This window comes from Aptenodytes patagonicus, chromosome 3 (assembly GCF_965638725.1).
Source record: "Aptenodytes patagonicus chromosome 3, bAptPat1.pri.cur, whole genome shotgun sequence".
NCBI lineage: Eukaryota > Metazoa > Chordata > Aves > Sphenisciformes > Spheniscidae > Aptenodytes > Aptenodytes patagonicus.
The window spans coordinates 91,816,216-91,828,603 of record NC_134951.1 but is presented as its reverse complement, the minus strand read 5'-3'; the positions used below and the strand labels follow the sequence as shown (position 1 = coordinate 91,828,603).

The window sequence follows — 12,388 nt, the reverse complement described above, 5'->3', positions numbered from 1 at the left end:
GTTGTAAAATGAAGAAACTGGAGCCTAGGACACTTACCCTGGCCTTGCTTTTCTGCTGAGAGATATAGCTGGCACTGAATTAGCTCACCTTTAGGGCTAGCCTCCCCACCATGTACTAGTTACCTGCTTTGGTCTGCATCCCTCTTTCACACCACTGCAAGTTTACCTGCATTTGATCGTTTCTTTGGATTTTTGAGACTTCGGCACCTGCCGCCAGCAGAGCTGCTGTTCTCACTCATGGAGTCTTGTGCTGAAGAGGCACTCCCTGTCGCCTCGCTGTCCCTCATCATGCTCTCGTAGCCACTGCTCCCCCCGCTGTGGTAGAAGAGGGCTGTTTTCCCCATGGCGGGGGGCAGCTCCCCGCTCAGGACACTGCTGTTGTCACTCCCGTGCCCACTGCTGCAGCGGTGAGGTTTCCGAGGAGGGGTGATCTTGCTGTAAGGTGAAGGCAGCATGTGAACAGCTGGCTTTTCATCTCCAGGAGGGCCCCCGTGCTCATCTGCCTCTGAGCTTCCCCGCGGCTGTAAGACTCTGGCACTGGCGCTCCCTTGGAGCAGCTCTGAAATCCGCCCGTTGACAGCCCGAAGGGGCAATTTGGAAGCAAGGCTGGAGCCCCGGTTTCTGCTGAGGGACTGCGTTGACCAGGACATGTTCTTCCCACTGGGAGGCAAACTGGAGCTCTGCCCTACAGACTGAGGCAGAGACTTGGTCGAGAAGCTGAGCGTTTTGGTGGCAGAGGCAGACAGGCTGCGGGCCTTGGGACTCGCCAGCAGGAGCTTGCTGACTGCAGAGATCTTTGACTGGCTGGCTTTCGGGGAGGCACCTGCAGACTGGGAGAGGCCCGAGTTGGTGGGTGAGGACATGACACTGCGGCTGAGGCTCCTTCCAGCCCTAGGCATGGTGGTGTCTTTGCCAGGGCTCATTTTGGAGCTCACAGAGGACAGGCTTTCTGCTCTTTCCAGTGACAAACACTCATAGTGGCTTCCTGTGGACCTCCCAAGGGAGTTGGTCCTGCTGGCGAGCTGCTCCAGTTTGGCACTGAAGAGCTTGCTGCTGCTGCTGTTGTTGCTGCTGCTGTTGTTGCTGCTGCTGTCGATGCCAGGGCCCTTCTGTTTGGCATTCAGCTCCTCGGGGAAGCTGGCCAGGAAGGACCCGGGCTGGCTGGAGGGACTGCTCGTGGTGCTGCTGGCTGCACTGTGCTGGGGGCTGGCTCTGTTCTTCTGATCCAAGCTTGACTTTCTCACTGGTGGCAGAGGAGGTGTCCCTTTGGGACGAGTGAGGACACAGTGTTTGGGAGAGGCCATTTTCTTGTCAAGGCTAGCCTTAGAAAACTGGGAGAAGGCAGGAGAGCCAACTCCGCTGGTGTCAGTGGCAGTAGGATGGAGGTGACTGTCAGGCTCCTCCGACTTGCTTGCCTTCAGGAGCCCTCGAGGGAGGCTGCCGTTCTTCAAGCCGTCACTGGAATGAACAGGGCTTTGGGTTGCAGAGCCGGACGCTGCCACCTCACACCCATCCACAATCCTCTTCAGACTGTCAGATCCTGGGGAGATAGAGGCATCCCCGCTGCTGCTGCTAAACCTGTCCACTGAGGACTGCTTTGTGCTGTGCTCAGGCTTGGCTGAAACTGCAGCCGTGTCAGGCCTTGGCCCATCACTACTCCCAGAGCTGTCCTTTTTTACATCTTCTTCTCTCTTCAGCCAAGGGTCTTCAAATTTGATATCCTTCTTAGCACTGGATTCTTTCCTGTCATGGGGATGAGCAACCTTTGGGTCTGCAGTACAGACTGGTACAGCGTCATCAGTGTCTTGTACTTTGAAGGGATTAACGGTAATACATGGATACACGGTAATGTTTGTCTTCATTGGGATGTAGCCTTCACAGCTGCTGAGGCTTGCGGTGTTCTTGATTGTGACAGTAGTTTTCCCTAGAGCTGATATTTTACAGCCTTTAATGGGTGGCACTTTGCCGAAAGCTTCCTCCCCTATTTCCGACAGTATAAGCATGTTGTCAGTCACTGGCTTCTGTTTGTCACTTACACAAATCATGCTGGCACTTTGTATGGCGCTCGCAAACTCGGAGACAGGGGGTTCTGCCATTGCTTCCCCATGCCCATAGCATGCCTGGGCTATGAAGCTGTGGCACGACTGTTCACCATCACTCCCTGTGCTCATTTCACTCAACCATGAGCTGATGGATGAGCGCCTGCTGCCATCATCCTGGGATTTGTCATCCAGGCCCAGCTTTGGAAGTGGAAGGAACTGTGTGATGCTGACTTCAGACACAGGAGCTGCACTGGAGTAACATTCAAGATCTTCAGATATGCTGCTGATAATACTGACTGGCCTAGACCCAGAGGCTAAAGCCTGCACAGAGCAGTCGCTGTTAAAACTGATGATACTGGTTGGGCGCCCATTGTCAAGGACCCCGCTAATGGTTAGCTCTTCTACAAGGGTGAACACCAGCTCGTCCTCTCCATTCAGCTCTAACGGCTGCTGCACAGTCACCATGGTGGTGCTCAGAATCTCCTTCTTGGATTCTGGAGAAATGCTTCGTTGCTGATCTTCATCGAGAACGGTCTCTTCAAAATCCCCATTGCTGGAGGACACCGGCTTCTTCATGATCTGAGGGCTCATGCCTACAGGTGGGGTCCGGATTTCGGGCTGCAATAAAGATTCACTAGATGTCATCCCAGTATCCTTACTCAGGGGAGCTGGTGGGGGAGTGGAGTTGGGCAGGACTCCTTTCTGTGTATAGACCTTGCACCTCTGGGAAGGAGAAGTTGGTGGCTTGTACTCAGACGTCTTCGAGAGGCTCGCAATGCCAAGCCGGGGCGAACCCATTGGCCGAGGTTTGCCTTCCACAAATCCACAGGTGTTGAGACCTTCTCTGCTGCTCTGCAAGCTGGCACTGTGTGCTAACTGACAAGAGCTAAGCTCTTTACTAGAGCTGCCTGTTACACTCCTGGGAGAAGAAGGAGTTGAAACATTAGTAAGAGCTCCAGAAGGAACAGGGGAGTGATTTGTCTTAGTTTTGCTGGGTGTTGCATTTATATTTTCCTTGGCTTCTCTATCAGGATGCTGACATTCTGGCACCGTATCTTCCTTATCCGAGTCTGGTAAGTGGCTAAGCTCTGCCAGCTGACTTGAGACAGAGCACTTAGACATCTGGTCTGAACTAAATTGAGCAGGCATCTCTTCAAAGGGAAATTTGTCGGTCTCTTCACTGCCATCTATGCAATCCAGCCTCTCCTGGAGCTCTGCAAAGGTGTTGCACTTCAGGCAGTCTCTTTCAGATGTGCTGGGCCCTGATTCACTAACTTCCTCCAACCTGCCCTCATTTTTGGTCTTTTGCAGAGCAGGAACTATGGGAACAAAGTCAGGGGGACCCTCATTATCTGTCAGTTCCTTATCAGAAAGGGCAGTGCCATTGGGGCCGACATAAATCACCGTGTCACATGACTGCTCACTGCTGGACGAATAATCAGGATCACTTGATAAATGCAAAATAGGGAAGTCTGGGTCAACAGTGTTTCTAGAATGGAAAGGCCTCAGCTGGGTTGGCCTCCGCATCCTGCCCTCCTCACAAGAACTCTCTCCTCCAGAAGAACTCGATGTGTACTGCAATATGAGAGAGAGAGAGAGACCACAACATTTCAGCATTGCAAACATCTCCTTGCACAAAGCGCATACACAAAAAGGTCACAGTCACATCTAAACTGGGAAATCTCTAAACTAAGGCACAGAGCTCTGAAGCTTCTTATCCACAGTCCTACAGCAAACACACAACAGTGTTCAATGGAGAACCCAATACCCCAACTCTGTGTCCCACTTGAAATCATGAGACTTCAAAAAAAAAGTACTGAACAAATGGATTAGGATCCCTCCCTTAATTGAGCCTGGCCAAAGAAATCAGATATTTGGCAAAGGCTTTGCTGATTTTGTGTGTGTGTGTGTGTGTCTGTGTCTGTGTGTGTATGTAAAGAGGAACAAGAAAACTCATTACACAAATAAGGCACAGAAAATAAAGACAATCCCCATTTGGTCATACTACCAGTGTGTGGAATTGTATAACGTGCACTCAGAGGTCTCTGGAGACACACTGCTGTGATGGTGCCTGGACTGAATCCCTTCACTTGCCTCTCTTCAATCCATTGACAAAAAAGGTTTTGTCAATCCACAGGCTGTCAATTTAAATGAAATGCATAAAATTCACCTGTCATGCCCAATTCACACCATAAGCTGTAGAGAAGGAACCAGGACTCTAAAACATGAAAGTGGATACAGCCCATCCTCACTCTACTTCTTGGAAAATCTATCACCCGTATTTAGAAGCAATGGGAATAAAAGGCATCAATGCTGGCAATGGACACACTGCTTTGCATTTATTTTGCTCCTGCTCTCTCTGAGAAGCATAGAGGATCTAATTCTTCATTAATCACCATTTCCTTTAACTCTACAGCAGTTTCATTCCTTATTATTTCATTAGCACTAAGAGCATAACTGAAAATAAATGCTCTCTGACAGCTATATCATTAAATGAGGCCAGCTTACAAACCTGCTATAGCAGATATGTCTGAACTCACTCCTCTATATCTGAAGCTGAAGCGTTTAACCCCCCTAGTCTCTGCTATGTGCTGTAAGCCACTTGCCTAGGACAGGGTACATACAACCCACGCACTTTGGAATTGATTACTGATTTTGTTACATGCTGCTCTACCCCATCAAGGATCCTTTAGGGACCTTCTTCCTCCCTCCTCCACCATTACAAGAAGGGAGTTATACATTGTCTTACCTTAGTTTTCTTTTTCTTCATCCTGAGGACCCTTGATGCAATCTGGATGGTGGACAGTGTCTCGGCGTAGTTCCCCGCAGCGGCTGAAATGTGAGCTATCATTGTGGTGCGGCAGTTCATATTCCCCAAGGACTCCCGAAGCAACATGGTGAGCTTGCTGTCTCTGCAAAATAAAATGAATTAAGGCTACATTAGTGAGCAAGGTTTCACTTTGACCATCATGATGTGACTTGGGTCTCAGCAAGATTTTTTCTCCTCTTTTTAATGGAATCCTAATTAGTTTCCTTCCTCAGGTTTGCACTATGTTGTGTTTGCAGCTGAGCATGCTGAATGACCCTGGACTACAATTCAAACTTCTTTCCTCTTCCCAGTTCCCCCTTTCTGTCTTCTTCCGGCCTCAGTCCTTCTGCACTGTTACCACTGCCAATACAGAGATGCAGACCAGCATTGGAGACTAACTGTTAAGGAGCTGCTGCAGCAAACATCAAACTGCTGCCCTTTTCCAGTGCATGGTGTGCAAGCAAACTCTGGCCCAGCTCTGGAGGACAAGAGGGTGGTGGATTAGATTAGAGGACCCAAATTTTTTCTTGCCTTCTAGGGCACTCGGCAACTCAATAATGATGATGATGATGATGATGATGATGATAATAATAATAATAACAACAACAATAATATTATTATTATATAACTGAAATTAATTTTGGATTATGCTGGTGATATACAAAACAATCAAGCCTTAAGACTTTGCACAATTGTTCTTTCATATTAGATCTTTTCTTCCACCGAAGCAGAAATCAAATTTTCTGTTCTTGCCATTTACTCTATTGTTCAGCATAGGATAGCTTTTGAAATGCTGATGCCTTATTGTGGGGCTGTCTGTGACTGGACTAAGAATATGAATTTTAACAGCATAATGATGCATATGTAACGCTTCTGTGGTGGTCATCTACTCCTGTAGTCAGAAATGCACGATATAATTTTTAAAGAGAGCTTTAGCTACAAGGTGTACAGGTCAAATGGATGGTTAGTTGGGAAATGGCACAGCCTTGAAGAGAGCCTCTCCTACAGTAAAGGTTTGCTGAAAGCAAAGATAGCGACAGCCTGATATTTTCCTATTTCTAAAGGAATTGCTTTCACTGTTGTAATGATAGCAATACCTTCAGTGGCTGGGATCAGATTTTTGGGGCTCACTGTTCCATATCTGCTAATGACCTATGGTGCATGTGTGCCCTTGGTCATCCACTTAACATTTCCAGCTCACGGGAGTTCTGCATAAAGCTGCAACTGCTGGGAACTGAAGCTATGCCTACTGGATGGGACTGACAGACAAACACCAAATTTTTGAACCTCTCTTTTTGATTAAGTAAACAACAGCATTTGGGATGCACATTTTGATGCATCTAGCAATAAATCTGGGGAGCTCATAAATTGTGCTTCTCCTGAGATCTCCAGTACTTGCGATTTCAGCGAGACTAGCAATACTGGAAGTAAAGCATTTTTTGTTTCAGGATTTCTGCTTCCATCTGCTCCAGACACATTGAAGACAGTCTGGTGTCTTTGAGAAGCAAACAAACATCCATAAAGACTATACTGAGACAGCCTCACTCATTTCACTTGTGACCTAAGGCTGCTTTGTATCCACAGATCCAGAGTTAATAGGCTGCTGTATTTCAGGTTAGTGGCCCTCCTTTCCATCAAGGAATAATTAAGATGTCAAATTTTGTACATCAGTTACTGCCACTTGGAAATTATTAACATCTGCACAGAAATCAATAACAAGCCTTTCATTTGCTAGTGCTTCGATCATAGCAAAACATGAGACGACAGGGGAAAGGGCAAAAGAATACATTCTGAACATGTCGGTCTCCTGAGAATACATAACCCATGCAGCCAGCATCAGCACACTGCGGCGTGGCTCTCCTAGAGGTATATGCATTATGAATATAAAATAATCTGTGCCATCTGCCTTGTACTGAAATACACACTTGCAAGAAGAATGATGATACAGAGGAAATACCTATTCTATAATTCAAATGATCCTCTGACATCTATCAGATAGGAACTAAAGGGCAGATTTGTTTAGGATTAAAGCCTGAAACCTAGCAGCAAAAAAGCCCAGCCAACACTGATTTCTAATTTCAGAGTTTGCTCATTCAGCACAGTCTGCATCTTGACTATCAACTTCACTTTGCACCCAGACAAAATAACTAGCCTTATGTCATTATTCTACACTGAGAAATAAAATAAAGAGGAAGAAATTTGCTAAACACAGATTTTTGTCGATTCTGGACGTTGTCATAAGACAAGTTCACCTGTTCAAGGTTCACTGATCTCTCACAATAGCACCTACTAACTTCTAAAGTAAAGAAAGAAAATCAAAGAGAACATAATAACACCAAAATGTATGGCTTAATTTTTAACTCAACCTATCCTCATCAAGTAAAATATTGGTAAAATGTTTTGGATGTCTCACTGAAATTTGCTTGACAGACAGCGTTACACACAAAGTAGAGGCTTTGTTCTTCTGAACGCTGACACGGCATTTCTGCCTGAAAAAAAGAAAGGCTCGGAATTGTTTCATTAGGTGATTCATGAGCTGGTATTTGCAAAACCAAAATTTCCTGTGAAAGCAGAAGTTTTACAAAGAGAAGGTCTGCACATCTGCACTTCTGCACTGGAAGAGCTTTGAGAAGGAAGACCTTTGTTGATCTTCTGGCTGTGCAAACTAAACTAAGGCACAGGAAATTTTGAAGAAGCTCACAGAAGGTCTGCTGCTCCTGGGTGCATGTTGCTCATTGTATTGAGCAGAGGCTGGCTTGCAGAAGGTCCCAGATTTCTCATAGCAGCATAGTGAAATGCACCAATGTCTTCATAGCAAATGGGAGATCTTCAGGAATGCTAATGGTCCATTTCTATTCTGCTCCAAGAGCAATAAAATGATATGCCAGAGCAGCACAATGACCCCATTTTATACACCTGTCTTAATTTTAAATGTGTTTCTATCCCATCCACTAATGTTTTTGTAGTTTAGGAAATTTACCATAACCCATCATGAATATGGGGATATAATACACAGAGAACAATGAAGGTGGGGTCAGGATACCACACTTCAGACTCCAAAGCCTGTATATCAGTAAGTCAATTCTGCAGCCTTTTCAGTACTTAAAAGTTACCTCATTTTTCTAACTGCATCACTTAGAATCATAGAATCATAGAATCACTGAGGTTGGAAAAGACCTCTAAGATCATAGAGTCCAACCGCCGACCCAACACCACCATGTCCACTAAACCATGTCCCTAAGCGCCTCATCTACTCGTCTTTTAAATACCTCCAGGGATGGGGACTCAACCACTTCCCTGGGCAGCCTCTTCCAATGTTTAAACACTCTTTCAGTAAAGACATTTTTCCTTACATCCAATCTAAACCTCCCCTGGTGCAGCTTGAGGCCATTTCCTCTTGTCCTATCGCTTGTTACTTGGGAGAAGGGACCAACACCCACCTCACTACAACCTCCTTTCAGGTAGTTGTAGAGAGCGATGAGGTCTCCCCTCAGCCTCCTTTTCTGCAGGCTAAACAACCCCAGTTCCCTCAACCGCTCCTCATAAGACTTGTTCTCCAGACCCCTCACCAGCTTCGTTGCCCTTCTCTGGACATGCTCCAGCACCTCAATGTCCTTCTTGTAGTGAGGGGCCCAAAACTGAACACAGTATTCGAGGTGCGGCCTCACCAGTGCCGAGTACAGGGGCACGATCACTTCCCTACTCCTGCTGGCCACACTGTTTCTGATACAGGCCAGGATGCCATTGGCCTTCTTGGCCGCCTGGGCACACTGCCGGCTCATGTTCAGCCGGCTGTCAGCCAGCACCCCCAGGTCCTTTTCCGACAGGCAGCTTTCCAGCCACTCTTCCCCAAGCCTGTACCGCTGCATGGGGTTGTTGTGACCCAAGTGCAGGACCTGGCACTTGGTCTTGTTGAACCTCATACAATTGGTCTGGGCCCATCGATCCAGCCTGTCCAGGTCCCTCTGCAGAGCCTTCCTACCCTCGAGCAGATCAACGCTCCCGCCCAACTTGGTGTCGTCTGCAAACTTACTGAGGGTGCACTCAATCCCCTCATCCAGATCATCGATAAAGATATTAAACAAGACCTTGGTTAGACACTGGGTCTAACAAAATACATTGTAAACTTACATTACTTGTAAACCTTTTCTTGCCTAACTCCTTAGATCATCATGGCTACAGCAAACTACTACTAAATACTATTCATACATCCCACACAGGTAAAACCCCAAAATAAAGTATGCAAAGCTCTATCTCTGGAAAAGTCCAGAGGCAGGAGCCCTGGGGGCAGGAAACTAAACTCAGATGTCTCTAGGAAGTATGTATGTCAGCAGGTATGGTACAGGGGATCCAGAAAGAAAGAACTGTGCAGCTTGCCAGGCAGAAAGCTCCAGTTCATTCCATGGAGTAGCAGCCCTCCACGTGGAGAGGAGCTCTCTCTTCTCCACACTGCTCCCTTACCTCCTCCATATTTCCACCCTCTCACATTACAGCAGCTGCTGGAGGACTTATAGTGCTATTTTCTGAATCTCTCAATAGCGACCATAAGGAACCCTAGCAGGTATTAAACCTCCCCAAAAGAGAGATGTGGCAGTGCTGCAGTGAGCACAGCGTTCTCTATTTCTTCTCTTCTGAGACTTCTACCATGCAAACTGGGATCAGTGTAAATTAGTCCTTTCACTTGCTCAGTAAGAAGGAAAAATGTCCATCTTCATGCTCCTCATACATATCTATATTTTCCTTCCTCATGAATGATTAATTATACTCAGATTCAAACAATACAGAAACTTACATTGAAGAATTAAGTACTCAAGATCATGATATGTTTCCTTGGACATTGCATAAATCCCACTTGCCTATGTGCATTAAGTTAAAGTGTTTAATTTCATGACTGGATACTATTTTTCCACTAGACCCCTGCCTCAATCACTGCACAGGATAAACAGTGCTCACTGAACAAGAAGTTATTCAGTCTTTCATTTAATCCTTGCCTTTTAATGTGCGGACTTGCGCCTTATCTACTGTTAGGACTATACAAACTCAACTCTGAATCCAGAATGACTGATTTCTTCAAAGGTTTGGGTTTTTTTTTTTTCCTGTGGAGCTTATCAGTGCAGTATCTGATGAATGTCTCTGAGGTGAGGTATATAATCCTCTGATAATACCTGCAGCATTGCAGACTTCACTAAGTATAGGTGTTTGGTGTGAAGCACTGATCTTTCAGAGTACTGAGCATTATATAGTCTTTTATATTCAAAGTACAGCTAACTTTGACTTCTCTTGCAGAGAAAATGGGGCAGCTGGTTCTCAATCTAGGTACCCAGAAAACCAGGAACATACAATTAATAGCCCATCTAAAAATTTTAGGAATGCATTGGCAGAGCCAGTTCTGAAGGTGGTACCAGATCCCTTCAGAATACCTCCCTTCTCTTCCACAGCCCTCGGTCCCATTTTCCATATTCCTTCCAACTTCTGCTACAAATTAGGGAAGGAATTTATTGACAATGACCACATCATTGCACAGTTCTGATTCATCTCTAAAGCAGGTCCTTTATCTGCTTTGAAAAAGATGATAATTGGGGGAGGGAGGTGGGGGGAATCCTGCAAAGACAAGACAATATATAGCCCATGAGGCCAAAGAAAGTTAGCCAGGACAACCTTAATTTTGACATTTCCTGCCCCTGTAGTGATTGATTTCACAATCTGAATGCTCTTATATATATTTTATGTAATTTCATGTGGATTTGCGTTTACCCTTCAATGAGACGTCAACAAGCTTGGAACCTTTCTATGTATTAAAAAGCCTCAGCTGCTGAACTAGCCAACTAGCTAGCAGCAGCAGCCGGCTGCCACCTTTTGTATGGACAAGCAGTAGAGAAGGAGGACATGACTCACAATTTACCATGAGGTTTTTGCTAGTATATTCTGCCTGTAGAAAAACAGTGAGACTCAGGAGCATCACAATCCTTTCCTGTGCTGTAGGAGAGATGTGCTCTCATGTGTTCACATCCTTTTTGCCATGCTCTTCTCTCATCAGACAATCCTGTTCTCTTCTATCAGTGTCTATCCTGGGCTTTCCTCATCCAACCTTCTTACTTGTTCTCATTCCCATACCATGATCATCACCCCCAGCTCATCACCTAAACAGCCCAGCAGAGCTCCGTTTCATCCTTAGGTGGTCTAACCAGCTACACCAGACTTTGCCAGACTCCAGCATCACTGATAGACACTCTCCCAGTACTAATCTCCTCTTTCCTCACCTCTTGCTCCCTCTAACATCCTCCCTCCACTGTCACTGCCTGACCTCCAAGGCCCCTGTCCCGACTCGAGTCCCCCCACCTTCTCACCGATACCCTGCAGAGGAACCCCATAACCCCGCCGTAATTTGGCATGGCTGACTGCCTCATGCTGCCCAGGTGAGGCGCAGGCCAGGGTGAGGGGGCATAGCATGGGCAGTGCTTTCCTGGATCTTCTTCTGTCAGGTCCTTCAGCTTTATGAGAATCTGTGCGAGCAATGTGTTTGAAGTGAGCTACACAAAAAAGAGGCAAATCGTAATTGCTTTTGTTTAGGGCTGCAAAATAGAATTCATGAATAGAAAATGAAGCAATAAGAATAAATATTACGCTCAGGAAATTCGCAGTAGTTTTCGTTGCCCAGCATCTCATTCTCTGTATGGGAGAGGCAAACACAGGACTGTTCCACAAAAGGAGGGAATACTGGAGAGGAAGAGCCAGTTAGTGTCTTGGAATAATGATTTTTCTGTGGAATTATTTAACCAATTATATTACATGCTTTGTTTTGTTTTTTTTTTCCACCACCTGAATAACAAATATTTTCTTTGTCTTCCCTTTCCTCTCACCCCACTGTTACGAGGATTTTGGCTATTCAGTGACAATAGCAGCACCATCAGGAATAGAAATAATAACAGTTTGCAAGGGATACAATACAGTATTATAACTAAGCTTTAGGATGTGCAAGGGTGTGTGTTTGTGCTCTCCATTAATCATATACCTTAGTGTCTTCCTAGGCACTTGGCCAAAAGCAGAAAGTTGTCAACTCCCTCAAGGTGTTATTGTTACAGGATCAGATGATGTATGCCCTGAGGTGTCTTGTAATTTAATTATTTATAGAGGTATGTCAAAGGAAAAATCTCAGTAACTATGGCAGTTATTTTTGATCATGAAGTCTTAACTGTGCTCCCTTGTGCTGATGCACTGCTTTATTCATAGTAATAAATGCTTGCATAACAAGGGAACCACATAAATACTCCATTTGGTTTTGGCTCTTATTGCATGGAAATAATCTCTACAGAGGACAGTTTATAGCTTAAAAGGCACAAACCCAATAGCGGATGTTACAGGTGTGTAACAGCTGAGTTCATGATGAACCAGTATAGTTCGCTTAGCTATGTCTTTCCTTTCTGTTAATAATTTTGATAGAGGGAGAGAGGAAATGGGAGCAATGTGTGTAGGCACAGGCAAAATGAGGCCAGGTGGAGTGATAAAGCCCTCGGTGGTTCAGCCATGTAAGCCTGGC

The 12,388-nt window shown here is 45.7% G+C and overlaps 1 protein-coding gene across 1 annotated transcript in view; it reads right to left on the bottom strand.

Annotated features, from left to right (window-relative positions):
* Nucleotides 1-12,388, bottom strand: part of KIF26B (kinesin family member 26B) — a 299,953-nt gene that overhangs the window by 18,518 nt on the left and 269,047 nt on the right. The window contains exons 11-12 of the mRNA XM_076334227.1: nucleotides 4,792-4,954; nucleotides 167-3,617 (exon numbers count right to left, since the gene is read on the bottom strand). Of these exons, the coding sequence (XP_076190342.1) occupies nucleotides 167-3,617; nucleotides 4,792-4,954 (3,614 nt within the window). The remainder of the gene's footprint in view (nucleotides 1-166; nucleotides 3,618-4,791; nucleotides 4,955-12,388) is intronic.